General features: G+C 36.8%; 1 protein-coding gene across 9 annotated transcripts in view; it reads right to left on the reverse strand.

Moving 5' to 3' along the window:
- The window catches only part of RBMS3 (RNA binding motif single stranded interacting protein 3), a 1,161,208-nt gene that overhangs the window by 584,147 nt on the left and 554,578 nt on the right, over nucleotides 1-22,483 (reverse strand). For 6 of the 9 annotated variants that reach the window (XM_064378594.1, XM_064378591.1, XM_064378593.1 and 3 more), the window contains one exon: nucleotides 11,139-11,293. In XM_064378594.1, coding sequence (XP_064234664.1) covers nucleotides 11,139-11,293 — 155 coding nt within the window. Of the gene's footprint in view, nucleotides 1-11,138; nucleotides 11,297-22,483 lie in introns of all 9 variants that reach the window. The other 3 variants (XM_012435500.3, XM_012435501.3, XM_012435506.2) reach the window with 1 other exon arrangement.

The raw sequence follows: 22,483 nt of genomic DNA on the forward strand, positions 1-22,483 counted from the left end.
ACATGTATGGGGAACTATTAAACTCAGAAGGTCTCAATAACTTGATTAAGATTTCACAACGAGTAAGTAAGTGGTCAATTAGAACCTACAACTGACTCAAAATTCCATGATGATAGCATGGTATTATGCTGTCTCTTTGTTTTCTTAAGTAGGATGATTTTAAACTGTGAACTTCTTAGAATATGATTATATTTAAACAAAACTTTGCGGATGATAGAAATGTTTTATATCTTGATTGTTGTGGTGGCTACATAGGTACCTGCATTTTCAAAAGTCATCAAATCCTATACTTATGTTGAGTGCATTTAATTTCACTCCTCAATAATGTTGGTTTAAAAAAACTAAAATTAAAAATCTATTTTAAAAAATCTGTGGGCATATTTACTGTGTAAAATAAAGTGCTTGTTCATCGAGAGATACCACTCTGTTAGAGATATAGTGAACCTGACAACAGATAAGAAATAAAAAAATTATTTTTTAAAAATGTTATTTTTAAGGATAATTTTTTACTGTACCTATTCTCAATCATATAATTAAACAGTGTGTATATATCATGCTAAAGCCAATGTTCAGATAAAAGGCTTCCAGTTTTTATTATGCCAAATACACAGATACGCTCTGTGTGTTTTTCACCAACAGTTTCTTTTGTGTGTCCCTAAAAGTCAAAGGTTTCAAAGGGAAATATGTGACAAAACTACACAGATAAAACAAAATCCAGCAAACACCATTCAACGAGTCAAAATTACTTTACATTAGGCATAGAATTAGCAGATTTGATGCCACCCTGTGATCTGTTTGACAGCTGAAACCTGTTGGCTCAGGCAAAAATAAACGGTTAATTTTTTTGTATCAGCAGCAATATTGAGTGAGTAAGCAAAGTATTGATCCTTATTTGTTTCCTTTGATTCAAGTTATCCTGAGGCTTCCTGCCAAAACTCTCCTTGGGATCTATACAATAAAAGAGCTTCATACTCAAAACCTTCCTTCTTTCACCTCAGTGGCACAGTATTGGATGTAGTGTCTAAGTTAAAATGCTGCTTCCTGTATTTCCCAATATAAACCCAAACTCTACCTTAGAACAAGATTTATGATGTAAGTCCAATAAAACCATCCTCATATTACTGATTAATTTGGGCTTTATTCTGTCTAAATATTTATCAGTTACCACTTAAAGACCTGGAAGTGTGCTAGGAACTAGGCGTACAAAAATGAATTGAATAAATGTATTGTCCTCAAAGTTTTCAGTTAAGAATGCAGCAGAGACTGGTAGGGAGAGCAAAGGGAAGGAAAAAAAAATAGGAAAAGAGAGAAAGAAAGTTACAGAGATGAAACAAGATAGAAATTGAGATAGTGATAGAGACAGATAGATGGAGATGGCAGAGTAAACCAGAAGATCAGTGGAAGAATGTTAGGAAAAATTGCAGTATAGGTGGGGCATTAGAAAAAGGTATGCATTCCACTTGAAAGAATTGTTGAATGATGAAAGGACCACTTCAAATGGCTTTCAGCTTTCACTTGTCTAAAAAGACTGTCCTGCTCAAGTTTTCCAATAACCTTGATGTTGTCAAATCTAAATGCATCTTCTCTCTTAGTATATTTCTTGACTTCTCAACAGGTATTCAACATATTTCATCATTCTATCTTCTTCGAATACTTTCTTCTCTCAGTTTCTGTTGTATAAGCACACTCCTGCACTCCTGATTGTCCTTCACCATACTGATTGTTCCTTTATTAGCTCCTTTCTTGGTTTCTCATCTTCTTAGAACCTCAAAATTCAACTTGTATGGACATTTCCTTTCTTTTTTTTGTTATATACATTCCCTGTGTATGGATCATGATTAAGAGATGGGGCTCTTAAACAAAACTTCTTAATTTGTAGCCTGGATTTGCTAATTACCAGCTGTGTGACCTTGGGCAAGTCAGTAAACTTCTTTGTGTCATTGTTTTTTCACCTATGAAATGGGAATTGGCATGACATCTAAATGAATTAACACATGTAGTATAAAGTACTTACATGCAAAATACTTAGAACGGTCTATCATACTTATTAGATACCACAGTTATATCTCATCAATATGGATTTAAAAGTCATTTATAATGCTTATGACTTCCATCTTATATCCTTTACTTTTTTACTTTGAAAACTAGAATCATATATCAAATGGCCAATGTGCAGCTCATTTTAGCTGTCTAATACAATCTCAAAAATAACAAGACTGAGAAAAGTGCTTGCTTTCTCTGCAGCCAAAATTGCCCCTTCCAAAATCCTCCTCATTTTCTGAAATGGCTTTATATTCACTCAGGATGCTCAAGCTAGAGTTAAGGAATTAACCCTAATTTCTGTTTCTTAACCCTTTTGTCATATACAATTCATGAGTAAATACTATCAAAACTATCTCCAAAATATATTCTAAATTCAACCAATTTAACCTCCTCTACCATTATGATCTTATTCCAAGCCATTACCACCTCCTTCCTGGACTTCCACAAAAGCCTCCTTGCTCATCTTATTGCTTCTTCCCTCATACTCCCCTAAAATCTATTCCTTGCAGAAGAACATCTGACCTTCCTTATGTTCCTTGTATACAACAAGCTTATTTCTTTCTTCAAGCTTTGGCCCAATTCTTATAGATGTCTGTAATGCCCTTATTCCTGACCTATGCCCTATCTGCCTGACTCCTTCCTGAAAATGAGGTTTCACATTAAAGGGGACACATAGTCTAGAGTAACCTCCTAGTCATTAGTTACAACCTGTTTTTCATGACATTTATGTCTTCTAATGTTTTCTTTATTTATTTGTATATCATTTTTATCCATTAGAATGAAAGTTCTATGGAAAAACTTACCAGTCCTTTAGATATCTGCATTGCTTGGTACACAGATGACAATCAATATGTATGTTTGAATAAATGAGTAAAAACACTATGCCAATAGTGAAGCAGAGAGCTATTGGGTACCATAAATGCCAAACAGCTGAAGCCTTGGAAATTGATTCTAGATTGGGAAAAAGAGTTACCCCAGGATTTTTTATTTGGACCACTGTTCACATAGAGAATAGTGGGATCCCTTAAAGAAGGGATAAGTCCCAGAAAAAACCCACTTTGGACAATGAATATGACAGCTCTTGGGTTATGAAACTGGAATTGTTTACAGAATAAGGATATATGGATCTAGAACTAAACAAATAGTTGATGGATGGGCAATATAAAATTAATAGTTATTAGAATAGCTGAAGTTGTTTGTGTAGTAAAGAGCAGATAATTTAAAGAGTGAAAAGAGGGGTCCAACCTCCAGAAAACTCCAAAATACTCAAGAGGTAGAAGAAAAGCTAGAGAGAATAATCTCCAAAAGGTAAGAGGAAACCCATGTAAAAGGAATTCACCATCCACAGGAGAGTAAAGGAGGGATCAACAGGGTCCAGTAACAGAGGGGTTAATTAAAATAAAGACTAAAAAGAGTCAATTGTATTTATCAATTAAAAATCATTGGACAAATTGAAAACCAGATACCATCTGAACTTGCCAGAGTCCTACCCTTGAAACTTAAGACCCTCTAATTTTCAGGCACTCAGTATGAGATCTGCCTGGAATTCCACCTCTTTGAGTTCCAGATCTTTACTTGCACATCCAGAAAGAGTTGATCACACCCTGTTACATACTCATCCTTTCTGGGCTACCACCAAGATGACAAACCAAGTCAACTGTAGCTCTCAATGATTTTTTATTTTTATTTTCTCTGTTCCTAAGATAAATATGGAAAAACATCAGCTATCAGGAATTTAAGTATACGTTTAAATTGATCATGAGATATGTAAACATTCAGCAGAAGATTCTTCATTCAAAGTAATAAAAACAATTATAAATGAGTGATCAATGAATGAGTGGGACAATAATTTCTTGGATGCCCCTAAAACACTAAGAGATGTAAATTCTTTTTAAAGACTCACTGAACATATGTTCACTATAGTCAGCAAGAAAAATGTAAGTATATACAGAAATTTAATAACATGAGTCAAAATAGGAACAGTTTCTTGCTTAATCATCAATTAAATGCAAACATTATTAAAAAGTAGAATGTTGAATAAATGTTTGACTTTTGGAAATTATATAAAGCAGGAAGGTAAGAGCCTTCCAAGGACGTCCTTGAAAACACTTGTGGAGGCATATTCCAGGGCTTTATTATCCATGTGCCTAATCTAAAATGTCAGTTTGTTATCAGAAGATCAAATTCATCCCGAAATTTTCATAATAATATCCATTTTTAATACTTCTGGTTAACTGAAAGCAAATTGGTAGGTCCTATGAGACTGCTAGAGCCTATGAAAGTCAGAGTAAGAAAGATAAAACAGAGAATTATATTTTCCGATTTGTGTGGGCATCAACTCCAAGAGTTCTTGAACTTTGCTACATCCTAGAATTATCTGAGCAGGTTTAAAAAATCCCAAAGTCCAGGCTGATCCCCTACTGGTTAAATCAGAATACTTGGAGAGTGAGCTCCAAACCTATTTCTTAAAGCTCCCTAAGGGATTCTCACAAATTTGAGAACCTATGATTTATGCCACCCTTATTCTCAATATATGAATGTTTCAGTCATTATAAATAATGGCTTTGAAGTCAGATCCAAATTTTGAATCCTTGTGAATGTGGGGTGACTACACAACTTTAGACACGTTTCTTAACCCTTCTGCGTGTCAGTTTAAAGAAAGTATTATTCCCACTTCATAGGGTAGTTCTGAGCATTAAATAATTTAAAAAATAGAGTATAAGGTATGTAATATATAATAACTCTTGTTAGTATAATATATAAATATAACAACCTATTATTAATGACAATTATTTAGTATTAATCAAATACTATGGCTGAATTACAGCAGATGACTGGCAAACATAATTTTGCCCAAATCTGAATTCATATATGTAGCCCATTGTCAGATCTCTGCTGAATCAAGGAATTCCAATATGGTGTTTTGGGTCTTTAAAGCACTCTTGCATTTAAAATACACAACGGCAGAGTTTAAAGATTCTAGTATTCACGTCCTGCGCACACCTGCCACCACATAGATTTACAACATCTCTAAAGCAGCTGCGTAATTTGAGTCTGACTTCCAGAAGAAAGCTACTAATAAATTTCCTAGGGTCTTATTAGAGGAAACTTTTAAATCTTCAATGACACAGTAAGAAAGAACTCTAAAAATTTCCAGTCACATTTTTCTTATTTACTTGGTTACCCTGGAGTGCATGATGACTTGTTTTCCTTTAGTTGTATCTGAACAGTCTGACAGATTACTGTGACAAGGTTACTTTTAAATTGATAAAAGGTTTGATTGTGTCGGTGCATTTGTCAAAACTGTCTGACACCGTGTATAATGGACTCTGCACTTGGAGCCTGGATGGCACTTGAGTCTGGCTCTTACTATTCAGCGTTCAGCACGCACCATAATGAGACATCCAACAGGGTTGTGTAAAAAGTCCGGGAGATTAGCTTGGGCAGACCTTTCGGCTTTTGAGCACAAACACTTCTATTTTGTTCCTCTGGCTTTTCATTGTGGGTGTTTCTCCTCTCTTGTTAAATGTTAAAGTGACATTCAGAGTTTCATTTTAAAGGGGGAAATGCTAGGGTGTCATAACTTGAGCAAAGAAAACATTTACAGAGAAAAATGAGGAGCAGGGCAGTTGACTTTCCTGCTCTTGTGGTAAAGACTGGAAATACGTATGTACCTACCCAAGAGCTTCCCTCATTCTGTTTCAAGTGGCCTTAGAATGTTTACTTTATAAAAGAAAAACAATTCACTCTGTTCCTTCCTTCGCAATATTTTAATTAACTCCAGAGTAGTTAATCACAGGAAAGTGAGGGCAACTGGCTAGGGCTTCCTGAGATCATTGTATTAATTCCAAAGTATAAGCCACAAAATGGTTAGATAAAATATGTTGTAGATGTGGAAAATATAAATACAATAATGATTTTTTTGCCATTTTAAATGCTACCTATTATAATACATATTTGATTTTATTTTTTAGAAGTAATTTAAATGTGTTTCAAGGGCATGTTCAGAATCATAAAATAGGAGTTACCAATTTCTAGGAAGGAGAAAATCTAACAATATGTAAAAAAAAACATTACACTACAAAAATTATATTTAGCTCAAAAAAAGTTGGAATGCACTCTCTCACTTTACTAAACCAAATCTATCTACTCCAACTTCCATCTGGTCCTCCTGAGATAAGCATGAAAGGCATATGATCCAAGTGTTCCATCAACAGTCTTCAACAGATCATCCATCCATGAGTATATTTGTATAATAAGTTGGGTTCCCAGTTTTTATTATATTGCCTTTAGTGCTTTTAATATTACAGCCATTTAACTGTTTAATAGTATATTGGTGACCCGTTCATGACTGGGTAAGAAAAAGGAATTACTAAAAAGCAACTCATTTGGGTTCTATTGTGTGCTACTTTGCTGTTTCTTTTGAAGTTCATTTGGTTAATTTTTCCCATGTCCCTGTTTTTTAATGGGAAAATGAACGCATATGACAAAATCCTTCACCACACATAATTTTCCTACCACCACAATTTTTACTTCTCTCACCCTCTTTCCTGAACAAAAAGCACTCTTCTTTCAGCTTACTTTTCAACTATTCCTACTCTAATTGTTCCTTGATCTCAGAGGACCCCTTCTCTCTACTCTGCAGCTGGGGTTACCCATTTGAAAGAAAAATACAGCTATGCTACCTTCCTGTTTATGACAATTCAATGGTTTCTTCCATTGCTCTTAAGATAAATCAAGCTTCTGACATCATCTCCAAAGGAATCATCTTGTCCTTCCATGTTTTCTAGCTCATTCTGCCCCACACTCCACCTCCTCCTCTCTGCTGTAGTCATGTTGGCTTTTTCTCAGTCCTTTGTCCTTGGCATGGCCCCTCCAGCCCTTGGTTCAACACATGGTGTTTCCTCTACCTGGCATGCTCTTCTGCTCTTTTTCTCTATTAGGTAAATCTATGTATCCTTCTCATCTTAGCTCAATTGTTACTTCCTCAGAGACTTCTTTGCTAGTCACCCTAACTCAGTCTAATCTCGTGTTATAAAATCTGTTAGTACCGTGCTCCTCTCTTTTTTGCACTTATAGTTGCAATTTCATATCAGATCATATATTTATGTCCATTTTCCCTAGTGGAATATAATATTTCTCCTTTGTCTACATTTACTCACCACCGAATCCTTAGCACAGGCATGTAGGAGCTACTCTGTAAATATTTCTTGACTGAGAACAAAATAAAGTTCTTTAAGGTTTCTCAAGGAAAAGACATTATAAGGTTTTTAACTACACTATTTTCTACACTACACACAATATAATATATTCATCCAAAACATAGATATAACTAGAAAGATTTTTCCAGAGTAAAATCATTCTTTACATCTATTAATCTTCAGTCTTATCTTCTTTTCTTTGATTTTACTTGTGATCTGAATATAGAAGCTTTGATGATGAATACGAATAGAATTCCTTAATAAGAATTTGCTCTCAGATTATATATTGAGAAATAATGCAATTTCTTTTCCTTTAATACCATTTTCTTACTGTTCGTTAGCATTAATATGGATACTATATACTAATACCAGAAAATTCAATATGTCTATGCCTTTTTTAAAAAAAGGCAATAGCTATTTTGTGTATCTCTGTTTTCTATTACAATGGATATTAGCAAATATTGCATTTCCTATAAGGAATATTAACTCTAAAAGTACTTATAATTTCATAGAAAAATATGGAAAATGAATCTTGATGGCAAGTTCATTTAAATCTACTAAAATTATCTGTTTTGTGGGTGAAATTATTTTAAAGTGTGAGATGAGTTACAGGAATGCAAAGTGATTTTAATCTTTAGAAGACTGTTAATGTAAAGTGGTAACAAGCACCGTGAGAGGCCAACACTATAAGAGAGAGAGAACAAGGCTTTACAAACGACCTCCACTGGTCTCCTACCAAAGGATTTTTCAGCCACCAGGTCATAGCGACAAAACTGAATAAATTCTGACAGTGACTGCCAACATTGCACAAGCGGATCGGAAGAAGATATAAAAGGTGATCTTGAGTAAGTTTTGCAGCTAAATAATGAGATCCTCAATAAAGTATCAACATTCAAAAATTTAAAAAAAGCATAAAGGACTGTTGAGTTCAAATCCATTATTTTGTATATAGGGGAAACCAAAGTTAAGAGGCATCAAGTCATAACTCTAAGGCCACAGACTCAGTTGATAGTACAGCCAAGATTGAAAGACAGATCTCCTGGCGCACTGTTATTTCCACTACATTATGTTGCCCAGTCACATCAGTTCTTTAAGATTCTCTAGGAAAAAGAATCTAAGCAATAAACCCCAGTTCTAGATCACCGCAGTAATGGGAAAACCCACAAACATTTTTACAATAACAATAAATGGGCCAGATCTTATTAGTTGACAAATAATATGAACAAGTAACTATTATCCTCTGTTCACTTAATATTCTTTACATTTATCACATGCACATAAGAAACATTGACAAAACTTATTCCTTCAATAACAATGTTTCTGTATTACCACAACGTCTCCGAGTTAAAAATGGCAATATAGGCTTTTAAGTGATCATTTCCATTTGCAAAATTCTGGCAATTCTATGCAGAAATGGATATTGACACAGCAATTCATAGTATGATGCTGCATCAGTGGTGTGTTCATAAAGCAGCTCTTCAATAAAATAAAATTTTAAAAAGCTCTGATTTGCAGGATGTGCTGATTCCTGTGTTATAAATACTCCCACAAGGGCCAATTTCACGCTACTAAGTCTGTAACAGACTGCTCATAAAATTTTTGAATATTTAACAGTTGGCTCAAGTGTGTTAGTCAGAGGCAGCTCCATCATGCTACTGATACTATGGTAAACACAGAAATAATAAAAATCAACCCAGTCTTTTAAGAAAGAGGGAACCGAGGTTTAGTGGGAGGAAGTGGTATGCCTCAAGATTACACAGTGGTTGAGCAGGTTTTAACACTCAAAATTCCATCTCAACTACCCTCATCAATTAGTGAAACTTTATACAGTAGAAATAGTTGGTGGTCTTCAAGACTCGAGAGAGTGGCCAGGCACAGTGGCTCATGCCTGCAATTCCAACACTTTGGGAAGCTGAGGTGGTTGGATCATGAGGTCAGGAGTTCGAGACCAGCCTCACCAACATGGTGAAACCCTGTCTCTACTAAAAATATAAAATTTAGCTGGGTGTGGTGGCACATGACCGCAATCCCAGCTACTCAGGAGGCTGAGGCAGGAGACTTGCTGGAACCCAGGAGGCAGAGGTTGCAGTGAGCTGATATTGCGCTACTGCAGAGACTTGCTTGAACCAGGGAGGCAGAGGCTGCAGTGAGCTGATATTGCACCACTGCACTCCAGCCTGGGTGATAAAGCGAGACTGTCTCAAAAAAAAAAAAAAGACCGTTGAGAGAAGTGCTTCACAAAAGATCAACAATACTAACGATCCTATTTAAAATGCGTATTTTGGGGCTGTACCCCAGACTTAGTGAATCTTAATTCTTTGGGGTGAGACATCTTTGTGTCCACAGGCTCTATAAGTGGAAAAGAGCAGTAAGAAGAACCTTTCCCTAATAGCTACCTTTAAAAAAAAAATGAGTTTCAAACAAGGACAATAGCTAGTTTTCTTTTTACTTCATCTGAACCTTCTATCATAAAGCCTACAATCTTTCACATCTTCAGAGACCTTGCTTTTTAAAATATAGTTTAGATTTTTTTAAACAAGATTTCTTTTTACTTCATCCAAACCTTCTATCATAACACCTACAATCTCACATTTTCAAAGAGCTTGCTTTTCAAAATATAGTTTAGAATTTTTAAACAACAAAAGAAAAAGTTGAGTTATTTATCTTCTGATTCCAAACCTCAATATTCTATAGACCAAAAACTAACATATATTTGTATGTCTGTGCTCTGGCATATTTAACATCCTATGAAAAAATTAAAAAATATATATATTTCTCTTTCAAGGTTCTGCCTTGCGTTTTTCACAAATCGAAGGAGTCAATAGCAACAGGGTACTCCCACCCTAATCTACCTACTGTTTTGTCAAACAATTAGATAGTTACGTATTCGTATTTCAGTCTATCTGCCACTTTCTGTTGTGTTGATATGTACTCCCAATCTTAAATCTAGGACAAAGGCAAATAAATATTGTCTGTTTTGTTTTCTACTTTCAATATTTTAGAGGTCAGAACATTTACAAAATAAATATCCTCACAGCTTTTTTTTTAAAAAAACATTGCAAAAGAGAAAAATAACAATTGAGCAATAGTTTTAATTTAAAAATACACGGCTAAGTCACAATAAAATGACAAATACATGTTCTAATATTACTTTGAAAGGAATCAGATACTAACCTAAAAATACAGGTCTATGTTTCTTAATTCATTATTAATTTTATGGGAAAGGGAACTGAAATATGTGTTGATTTGCACAGAAATAAGAGAACTAATGATATACGTGTTGGCAGATAACAGATTCATGAAAACATTTAATCATTTCCAAGCTTCCAAGCAAATATAAAACTAGTCAGTAAGTGTGGTCCTTGGCCTTGGTAGGCGATAGCTTCACTCAACTTAGTAGTAGATGTTTTTAAGGAAACTAGAGAATTAGCCTTATGCTTCTCCAAATGCATGGTCCTGGCTGAACAGACATTTACCAAACACTGGCCAGAAAAGCTTTGTAACGCAAGAGACTTCTGCGTTTTTGAGATTCCCTTCACTAATACTTCTCAAGAAAATCTGCTTATTTCATGAGACTCACCATTGACTCCACTGGCCACATGGTTTCAGAGAGTAACTCTATTCGTGATCTTCATCTTACAGGTCAAATATCTATGCATTAGCCAGCATTTCCATGCATATTTGCTCAAGAACTTCTACTCAACAACAAAAAGTAAACAAATTCCACTCCCCAAAATAAACTAGCTTCGAATCTCAAATTTCAGTCCTGTTTGTAAAGAACAGTCTTCCTCACTGAGACACCAGTGGACGAGTACACTGACTGCTCTAACACATCCTGCCCGCCAAGGGAAGTATGTGAGTGAGAAACAGCACAGGCAGCAGAAGGACACTTACGGTTGGCACAGCTTGATTAGGTCCTGGTCAGTGGTGCCTGGTGGGAGGCCTCGAATGTACAGGTTGGTTTTACTCAACTGTTCCCCGCTGCTGTTGCTGCTGCTGTTTGTGCTGGGGCTGGGAGGAGCCATGGGGTGGGGAGCTGGTGCATAGGACTGCTGGAAACAGAAAAAGCTGTTACTGGAAAAACAAAAGCCAGCACCTATTCACAGACCAGCAGCACAACTTGAAATCTATGTAAGCTACGTGTCCTCTCCAATACACACTCATATATACACGCACACATTTCTATCACTACTCCATGCTGCATTCAAGAATATCGTTTGCTTTTTTCATCCCCCTGTGACTCTTCGTTCAGATCAGCATAAGGCAGCCCTAAATGGGACAAAAGGAAGTTACCAGGTGCTCCTGGCAGTCGCATATGGCATTTGAACTTGCCTCGGTCTACAGTGACTCTCCTTAGACAGGTAAAGTAGCGTATCTTCCTCCCTAATGAAATGAAACAGTCACTTTTGGCAACGAACTCTGACTCTAGCTTGCCTTTAGCTGCCAAGCATCTTTGATTTCCCTCTATTACTTTGTTTCCTCCTTTCTCCAAAGAAACTCCCTTCTATTGCTATCCTCAACGTCACTGTTCAGCACAGTTCCTGATATACAGAAATCATTCTATAAATAGTGATTCTATGACTGACTGAATGAACGAATCCATCTTAGCTCTTTCTCCCACTTCCAAAATTGTTTCTTTACGTCGAATGTTCCTTGTTTGCAAGATGGAGCTACCATTCTTTCCCTATCTCCAAGATCCTCTTTAAATTACTCTAATCCAGGATCTCAACCTAGACACTGTGAACCACTTGGATGGGATAATTCTTTGTTGTGGGCACTGTCCTTGTTCATTGTAGGATGTCTGGCAGCATCCTTCGCCTCTATCCCCCAGATTCTAGTAGTGCCCATTCCCCGGACACGATCACCAAAATATATTCCCGGACATTGCCAAATGCTCCCTGGTTCTGGAAGGAATTCCTCCCTGAGAGAACCACTATTTTAATTCATTACAATTCAATTCATTACTATTTAAATTTAATTATTTTGTTTAAATCATTAGATGGCAAAAGTAAAATGATAAAATGACTCACAGAATATTGGAATATACAATGTGAGGGTTTTTAAAATTATACGTATCAGAATTCATAGCTATATTTACTCATTATGTTTATTTCTTTTTTTATGCAGGCATATCTTTAAAAGTTCTCAACTAACACTCACTGTCTAGGCGGAGTCCCTGCTGTGTCTCTTATTGGCTGTGTGACCTTTAAGTGGTGCCTTAACCTCTCTGAGAAGCAGCATTCTCATTAATATGAAGGAGATAATGGTACTCTCTTAAGTTACAAGATTTTTTTTCAAAAAGTTGAGTTAATGCAAACAAAATGGTTCCTAGAAATTAGTAAGTATAAAATAAATATTAGTGAAAATAACAATAATGTTAATACTTGTGGTTTGTATCTGTTTTGTAGTAATATTAACCCATATAACTATGCCAGATTTTCTCAGCTGTGACCCCAAATGCTACCGAAAAACATAACGAGCGCATTCCTCGAGATTCCAGTGGGGAAACTTTGGGCTGGGTTCTAACCTGAAGATGAAGATGAGGTCAAACTATAAAACATTTTGTGCCATGGCACAAAGGTAAGGAATAATATAATCTGAGGGAAAAATGTACTTTGAGCCTCTACAGTTTCATTCTTTAAAAAACCTCAAGAAACGTATTCAACATGAAAACAGTACGTCTTTTCATTCCAAAACTTCTGGTGCTGCCCAAAATGGCAAGTCTACTGGGTCTGGGTAAATAAGGAGATATCCTGGAAATACAGCTGATCGCGGCCTTCATCACAGACAGCTAAACTTTTTAGGAAGAATCCTGCAGTGGCTTCCCACTAAACTTACTAAAAAGTCCTGAAAGCGCCCCATGATTTGTTATCAGACTTTTTCTCCCATCACTTCTCAGACCAGATGCAGTGGTACTCCCAACTTTTCACCCTTCCCATTCTCGGCCCCACTTTACTCAGCCAGCTCTAATCCATCCTTCTGATTTCAAATTAAGTATCATCCTACAACACTCCGTTAGTTTCCTCCACAGCTTTCAGCATATTTGGTCTTATTTAATTATTTTTGGCTTACTTATTTAATGCCTGTCTCTAGCACTAATCTGTGTGTTTCCTGAGAGCAGAGAATGTGTCAAAATACATGAGTAGTACCTAGCCTAGTGACTGATATACAGTAGGCGCTTGAGAAATATTTAGGCTACTATATATATATAATAAAAATGGAATAAAGACAGCACCTAGCATATAGAGAAAGAAGGCCCAGGTTTAGTAGTACCTGGCCTCATTTCTTGCAACAGTAATCTGTTTTACACCTTCCAGGATTTTAAATTTGGTCAGTCTCTATTTCCCATTGTTTATAAGACAACGTGCTTTAGATTCAATGTATCAAATGCAATTCATTGTACCTGTTCTCTCATTCCCAATTCTCCACACCAGCCACCCAAAACAATTACCCCATATGGTTCAATATTGCTATTGTTCTGCCCGTCTCCATGCTAAAACATTTGGTGTTAGATTTATCTGCTTCTTAATTCTAAATCTCAGAATATAGTCAACCACCGAAATCTCAGACAGCCTCCTGGAATCATCCTTTTCTCTGAATTCCCATTGCTTCTCTTAGCCAAAGTCTGTACCATCTCATACGTAGAGGGCTTCAAGCTTCCTATCATATTTCATCTTTTATGCCCTTATTCATTGGGAAGGCAGGGTAGGCTGGGGATAAGAAAATTGTCCAGACTGGGCACTATGGTTCATGCCTATAATTCTAGCATTTTGGGAGGATGAGATGGGTGGACTACTTGAGCCCAGGAGCTTGAAACCAGCAACACGTGTCAAAACCCCATCTCTACAAAAAATACAAAAATTAGCTGGGTGTGGTGCCATGTGCCTGTGCTCTCAGCTACCAGGGAGGCTGAGGTGGGAGGTTCACTTGAACCCTGGAGGCTGAGGCTGCAGTGAGCCGTGATGGCACCACTATACTCCAACCTGGGCAACAGAGCAAGACCCAGTATCAGAAAAATAAAAAAGAATGAAAATTATGCAATGCAAACACACATTGACCAATAATTAAGAAATTCAGAAGCAAAAGAGTAAACATGACAGGAGCAAAACACAGAGCCTCTAGATTTCTTCTTTGAAATAAACATTTTTTGCCCAGGTGTCGTGGCTCACGCCTGTAATCCCAACACTTTGGGAGTCTGCGGCAGGTGGATCACAAGGTCAGGAGATCGAGACCATCCTGGCCAATATGGTGAAACCCCATCTCTATTAAAAATACAAAATACACAAAAATTAGCTGGGCTTGGTGGCACGTGCCTGTAATCCTAGCTACTCGGTAGGCTGAGGCAGGAGAATTGCTTGAACCAGGGGAGTCGGAGGTTGTAGTGAGCCAAGACTGTGCCACTGCATTCCAGCATGGAGACAGAACCATTCTCCTCTCAAAAAAAAAGAAAAGAAAAGGAAAAGAAAAGAAGAAAACAATTTTCTCTCAATTATTCTTAATATTACTTTAGTATCAACATTTTTAATGTAGAATTTAAAAATGAATTACACAGGAGAACACCTTCTTTTCCTGGTATTTGGATTAAATGGAATATATTCATTGCCTTTTGAAATTTAATATCTACATAAAGCTCAAGTTTCTTTGCTAGCACAAAATACTATGACTTATTTCCTGACATACTGTATTTCGCTTCTTGGAATCTTCACAAAACTCAAGCTCACCCTCTTTTACAAGCCCTGCACACAGTAGGTGTTCAATACATGCTTGCGAAGTGGCTTCCTGGTCTATATCATAATGGGTCACATGGGATTTCTCTTTACTTCTCTTATGTGCCTTATTCTCTTAAAATTCCCAGGGCCTTTTTAAAGCTATTCGCTACCACTTTTACCTCCCCTCTGTCCAAATTCTTTGAATTCCATTCTGTACTCAGGCTTTTTCAAAAATGAGACTTTGTTTAAAGCAGTTTTTCCCATTGCATAGCCTTTAAAACCACTGGGGAGCCAGAAAAATGTCTCCAGCTTTATGTATCACAGATTAGGACTAGCTCAGACCGAGTCCTTGACTGATCAAATAAGAAAGCACCAGCTACAGGATGATCAATATGTGTTTACTTAATTCTTTTCCCCCCAGGGCTCTTTGTGAGCATTTCCATAACCAGACCGCCATTTAGTCAATTGCACGATGCCTAAAACAACAAATGTGTCCTCCAAAAGGCCCAACAAATTCACTGGGAAAATATCAGCAAAACAGTCAAAAGCCAACGGAAGTTGGGGAGAGGATAGGGAACTTGTGAGCACTGAAATGAGATATGTCATTTATAATTAAGAGTAGCAGCACCGGACTTGTGGAGGAAGGATGAATTTCAGAAGCTTTTTGAAGAAAATAGTAAAAGGCAGTTTTCTCTGTCATATTCGTTTGTAAATTCTAGAAATTCTGCTGAAAGCGGTAGACTTTCTCAGTGTTACTGAACCAATCAATCTACAGATTTCAACACCCAGTGTGGGAACTCTTCCTTACCTTTAGTATTTCATTTATCTGTTGATGATGTACTGATTGATTCAGGTAGCAGTCAGTATTATAAATCGTTCTTTGGTTTTAAGAATTATAATTCCTTCCTCTCCACCCAGTTTCCAAATACACATCCTTTAATCAGCAAAATGTTGGCAGAAAGTTCCCGGAATGCCTGACAAACGCACAGGCCTAAATGAATTAATTTGTGAAAAGCAAAAGCGATTTTGTATGCTCTTGCTGCCAAAGACATATGACCAAACAACAGCATCTTTAAAAAAAAAAAAAGTGTCAATAATCTCTAGGGGTTATCGGGTTACAGCAACCACTTTACTGATTAAAGTGGCTCTGCTCCCTTTCTCAGTTCTCTGTCTTTAGCAGGATTTGGAATTTTATCATTGATTAGCTTTTAAATCATTTTGGAGCACTGAGGAAGGGATTTTAAAATGTTAGTAAAGAAAAATATTTTCCTGCAGATAAAACTGACTTTGCTATATTGCTCAAAGTCACACTTTATAAATCCTGTTTAGGAGTAGAGAGGACTTACAGTCTGGAGTTACTGAACGCTGTAACACTGTGGTGTAACAGGGCAAGGGGTTGCTATGAATTTGCAGTGTCAGCTTAGAAGCGGTAGAAATGGCACATTCAGAAGGGGATTTTGGATGACACTCTGATTAAAGAAGAGAGATGGAGGGTTTCTCTTGCAGCTGCTTATGTTTGGTAAGTATGCAGATTTTTCTTAGATGTTTATTCATTATAGCTTTGCTGGAAGGCTCTGTTAGGGATTATGGAATAGGGTCTAAAGCCCCTCAGTCACACATTAGGGCTGCTATCTTAAAGGATCAGTGCCAATGTCCTCTTTAGGAAGTGAAATAAGATGGACTGGCATCCATTGTGAAACACGCTATTCCTAAAATAGTAATCCTAATAATTATAGGTAGCATCTGTTGTGTGCTTGCTAAGGATTTTATATGCTATTTCACCACAGCATAATGAGGCAAATAATATTCCTCTCATTTTACAAATGAGGAAACCGAGGCCCAAAAAGGGTAAATGACCTTCTCAAGGTCACACAGCTGGAGCCCATCTTGTCCCTAGGGAGTCTGACTCCAGAAGCCACGCAGTCTCCCACAATACTGCAGAACTTCAGCTTTTAATTACATGGATACAAATAAACATAAACACATCCTTGAAGTAAACTCTGGAGGATGATGCTCTAGCAAAAGCTCTGGAGTTTCTAAGTATCTGCAGGAGGAAAGCAATGATGATGCCAAACAGCAGACAGTCAAAATGAAGGTTAACAGGCTCTTTTTCTCTATCAGAATTTAAATGAAGTCCATCTTACAATTTAATTTCAAAGGGGAAGTGACCATCAGAACCAAGCATGTTATGAGTTTTTCAAATAATGTCAAACAAGTGGGTTCATTTGTCAAGAGTCATGGTTTGTGATCTAATAACAGGAAAATGAACTGGCTTGTAGATCATCCTAAACAGCTGATTCATTTAGTATGCTTTGTTAATATGCCTCATTTTTCAAGTTTGAAAAGTGAATCAACTGGGTCTTCCTACATTTGTAAAATGTGTGGTTTGGGAATGTAGGTTTGGAGAAACGTTAGTTTTGTTTTCTGCTTTTTTTTTTTTTCAGAAGCATTTGGGACATTCAGTAAATGCTGCTCACACATCAATAGGGTAAAGAAAATTATTTAACAATCATCTTTTATACAATTATCAAACTATATTAAAGACTTGTCTACATGTGGGGTTGGAGTGAATACATATGAGCCAGATAATTTTAAACTTTAGTTCCATATGTTGGCACCACTCACATTTTGGACAAGATAATTCTTTGTTTTAGGGAGCTGTCCTGTGTATTTTAACATATTTAATACCATTCCTGTCCTCTCCCTAGTAGATGCTAGTTGCACTGCCCTGTCCCAAACTTGTGACAACCAAAAATGTCTCCAGACACTGCCAAATGTCCCCTCGTGGGGTTGGAAATCTCTTTTAGTTGAGTATCACTATTTTAAGTAGACCCAGATCTTCTTCTTGAAAGGCCAATACAGCACTCCTCACAGAATGATACTAACTCAATGGCCTAAAAATCATAAAACAAAACAAAACAAAACAAAAAACCTTACCACCAAACCAAAGTTCAACTTCATATGCCCAAGTACCTACGGCATTCACCCCCTCCAACATACACACTTCCACCATCTGCAACCAAGGTGTCAGAATTCCACATTTCATTTGCAGCAGACTAAGTCTGAAACATACTTCTCCTTCTGATTGAAAACATAACTCTTTACAAAGGGAATTTTAAATATTTTTTGCTTGCAATTCCCCTTGGCTGGGAATCACAGAGCCCTGATGCCAAACTGCAGTCAGTTCTATTGCCGGCATCTGGTTGCTGGCAGGAACCTGAGGCAGTCGGGCTGGTGGTTTTGGAGTAGCCTTGGACTCTATCACGCGGCAGTCTGTGCTGCTGATGGTCTCCCCAATTTGTTTTTATTCATCTCCTATGCAATAGAATTTGTACTCTTTTTATCCACTCAAGGGTAAAGCTCTGGATATAGCCTCCCAAGGGACTGACATGCCAACTCTTTTACTATCCAAAAATGAATACAAACTACATTTTTGCCTTAAATCATACATTATTTAGCTTGCACGTACACATGTAATCCACTGCTCGCTGGATAACATTGCTGCGCAGGCTACTGGATTCATCTCCTTCACAGTGTAATTTCCACATAACCTTGATTGTTCAGACCTCTCCTAAGTGTGAACACACATGAGAGAGTGGACTTGGTAAGAACTGTGGCAGTCACTGGTGTGTCTATAAGCGCCTTAAGGGAGAGTGAATATGAATACTCTCTGTGCAAGTAATAAATGCAGCTAAATACATATCTAAGGCAAGCCATGCAATTATAGCCATGGTTTCATGAACTACATACATTACGGCTTTGCAATTTTATGCTAGGCAATTGCCTCTCCATTATCTAGAACACAAGCATAGTAAACAATTGTTTCAATTATGTCCTTTATAACAATTTGGTGAAAATCTGTCTTACTTGTCTTTTCCTACTCAAAACTCAGATATGGAAATAAGCAATAAAAGACAAAACTCCTCATGAAAGGCAATCATTTGAACATTGTCTATCAACTGGCCTAGGTAATAGCTGCTGTCAACAGTAGTAACATGGTGCTTAAGCGCTCCAGATTGCCCTGCTATGAATCCAACTCCACCACTAACTAGGCACTTAAACCTCTTGTCATGAGTGAAAGAGGAATTATGATTATCTCACTTCATAGGAGTGTTGTGAAGCTAAAATGTATAAATTAGATATCGAATGTTTAGCACAGGGCCTGGCACAGAGCCAATATTCAGTAATTTTTTTCTTGTTTTCTCATCATTACCATTGTCATTATCATCACCATCATCACGAGGCAGATCCACAAAATGAGCATCGCCTTCTCAGGTCTAGTAATTCACTTTGAAGGGGCTGCTGTAAGAGCCAGTGGTTTTATAAACATGAAAGCCACTATGCTTGAAATGAAATTATGTCATTAGAACTGTGGTTTGCCATTTTCATCAAGAACTAGGCTGCGATGAAACAATCATTGTGGATGGAATGGCTAATTTGTTTCAAAGTATTTACAAATCACTACTGAGTTTTTATTAAAATTCTGTTAGAATGAAATTCACTTTTGCTCTAAATGTTAGTTTTGGAAAACCTCAGCAGATTGCTTAATCACACATTGCTCTGTACTATTTACAAACAGGCTTAATTTAAAGTCATTGAATTCCATTCAGAGGCTTAGATATTAAATGACATTTTAAAACTCATGGTACTTGGAAACACAAATAGACTAGTTATTGTTCAGTTCAAGCACCTATGAACAAATTTGATTAATAAATTTATAAGCTAGAGAAGAGGTTGCTATAAATGACATCAAAGGAGTTTTATAAAGATTATCAGTTATCAAATGCCAGTGACATCTGGTCTTTGCCCAACTTTTCTCTTAATCTGACTAACTTTTTATCTCTTTAAATACAAACAAACGAAATTAACATATACTTCAGACATTGCAGTGCTTATGGCATTACTTTAAAAAGTCAAGTGTATACCTTAAAAATAACCCAAAATGCTCAGGACTCCAATATTGATAATGATTGGTTCCTTGTGGGATAACGCCATGATGTGTTCCCCAGCTGGAGATTACAGTATTAGCTACACTATGAGCAATAATTGTTAGAATCAGACCATCCCCCAGAAATACTGAAAGTGACCATAATGGAATATCTGCTTTGTTTGTCCAAGGAATACCTCAGAGATCAACCAAAATCCCTGCTTTCATGATGAGCTAGAATCAGGGGGCAATTAGTGCAAACCCAGAACAGGTCACCAGAAACTGTTTATGGGAATCTCTCGGCTAGCCAAGCACAACAATTATGCTTAGAGTCACATTATTACATTTAATAAGAAAGATATATTTGCCTAAGTTTTTAGTTTAGTTTTTCCCCATAATCTTTTTTTTTTTTTGAGAGGGAGTCTCGCTCTGTCACACAGGCTGAAGTGCAGTGGGGCGATCTCGGCTCACTGCAACCTCCACCTCCCTGGCAGCCTTCTGAGTAGCTAGGATTATAGGAACAAGCAACTATGTCTGGCTTTTTTTTTTTTTTTTTTTTTTTTGTATTTTTAGTACAGACAGGGTTTTTCCTAATTTTGTGTCTTAAATAATATTATGTTTTACAGTCTAATGCTCTGTTTCCCTAAAATTACAATTAGTAATATTGCCAACAATTAATTTCCCTAGCTTTTTTCAGATGTATACCTTCCTAAATAGAATGGAGACCATTGAATGTAGCTTAAAGAGCACTGACATAAAATATGCAGTGATGATACTTTATTGCAACTAAATGAACCCTTTTAAAAGTTTCCTCCAGTTGTGAAAGTCAGGGCTTTGGATAATAATGAGGCATTTTCCCTTGTAAATGACTAGTTTCCATATTAACCAATCATATTACTTATTTGGTTACTGATAGTAAAGGGATGATAGAAATAACACACTTTGTTCCCAATTACGCATAACAAAGATTACTGTCAGTAATGGAAATACAATCACAACACAAAATAGTATCAGTTTTTTTCTGATACACCAAATATTTTTGTCTAGTTAAATAAGAACTTTGCTTTTCTGAAAGTGAATCTATGTTGACAGAGGAGCAATTCAATAATAGCATAAACAGCATATACAATCCAATCTAATATCCTTATGCCAGTTCTCATCCCAGCTCCATGATCTGTCCCGCCTACACGTATCCCTGTTTCCTTCTACATTCCGGTACTCACCATCCAAACCACACCGTAGTCACATCTGCATCTATACCTTAATATGTTGTCTTTCCTGTACCTGGAATGTCTGGGTTATACTCCTGTATCTGATTCCACAGTGACTTAAAATTTATCTTACAAACTGGGACATATTTGAGAGCAAAAGAGGGGGACATTAGTAATTAAGCCAGGACACAAGGAATAACTGAGATTGTCTGAAGCAAGTCAGGATGTGCGGTCACCCTGTAATTACTTTCTATTTATCCAAATCCCACATATTGCTCAAGGATCAGCTAAAATTATACCCATTCATGACATTTTCCTTTTATTACTTTAGAGCTATTTCATTTCCATCTTTTCAGTTTCTACTTCATCAATATCTATAAAAGATTATAAAATAAGAATAGCAATAGCCAAAGTCTATCGAGCATACATTATTTTCCAGGCACAATTCTAAAAGCTTTATGCTCATTGATTTATTTCCTGATCTCAGAACTCTTGGAGGTAAGGACTATTATTATCTCCATGTTGAAGAAGAGAATCTGAGACTTAGGGAGGTTAAGTGACTTTTCAAGGTTGTTCAGCTGCTCAGCATTATACCCAGGACCTGAAGCTAGGCAGTCTTCACTTCAGTTAACTCCAGGTTTAAATCTAGATATGTACAGTCCAATCTGATAGTCACTAGCTGCATGCAGCTATTTAAATTCACATGTAATTAATTAAAATTAATTAAAATTTAAAAATATATTTCCTCAGTTGCACTAGTTACATTTAAAATGCTGAAAAACAGGCCGGGCGCGGTGGCTCACGCCTGTAATCCCAGCACTTTGGGAGGCTGAGGTGGGCAGATCATGAGGTCAAGAGATCGAGACCATCTTGGCCAGCATGGTGAAACATCGTCTCTACCAAAAAACACAAAAATTAGCTGGGAGTGGTGGCATGCACCTGTAGTCCCAGCTACTTGGGAGGCTGAGGCAGGAGTATTGCTTGAACCCAAGAAGCAGAGGTTGCAGTGAGCCGAGATTGTGCCACGCACTACATACAGCCTGGTGACATTCCATCTCAAAAAAAAAAAAAAATGCTAAAAAACATACATGGGTATTGACTGCTGTATCTGACAGGTAGACATAAAACATTCTCATCATCACAGAAAGTCTACTGGACAATGCTAATATTTATCATTCTTATAGTTACAAGATATAATCTCCCATACTATGTGCTGATGAAATAATAGTCACAGTTTCTATGCTATGCTACTATTTACAGGAATTTCTCAAAATGTAATTAATCTCCTGTTAGTCAAACCCATATTCAAGCTTCCTCCCACACTCAAAAAGTGGGTTTATATTTTGGCATATAAAACCTCTCTTTCAGTGGATACCTCCCCTGATCAGACAT

Source organism: Aotus nancymaae, unplaced genomic scaffold (assembly GCF_030222135.1).
Source record: "Aotus nancymaae isolate 86718 unplaced genomic scaffold, 86718_ANA_hifiasm-v0.15.2.pri h1tg000019l, whole genome shotgun sequence".
In the NCBI taxonomy this organism is placed as follows: Eukaryota; Metazoa; Chordata; class Mammalia; order Primates; family Aotidae; genus Aotus; species Aotus nancymaae.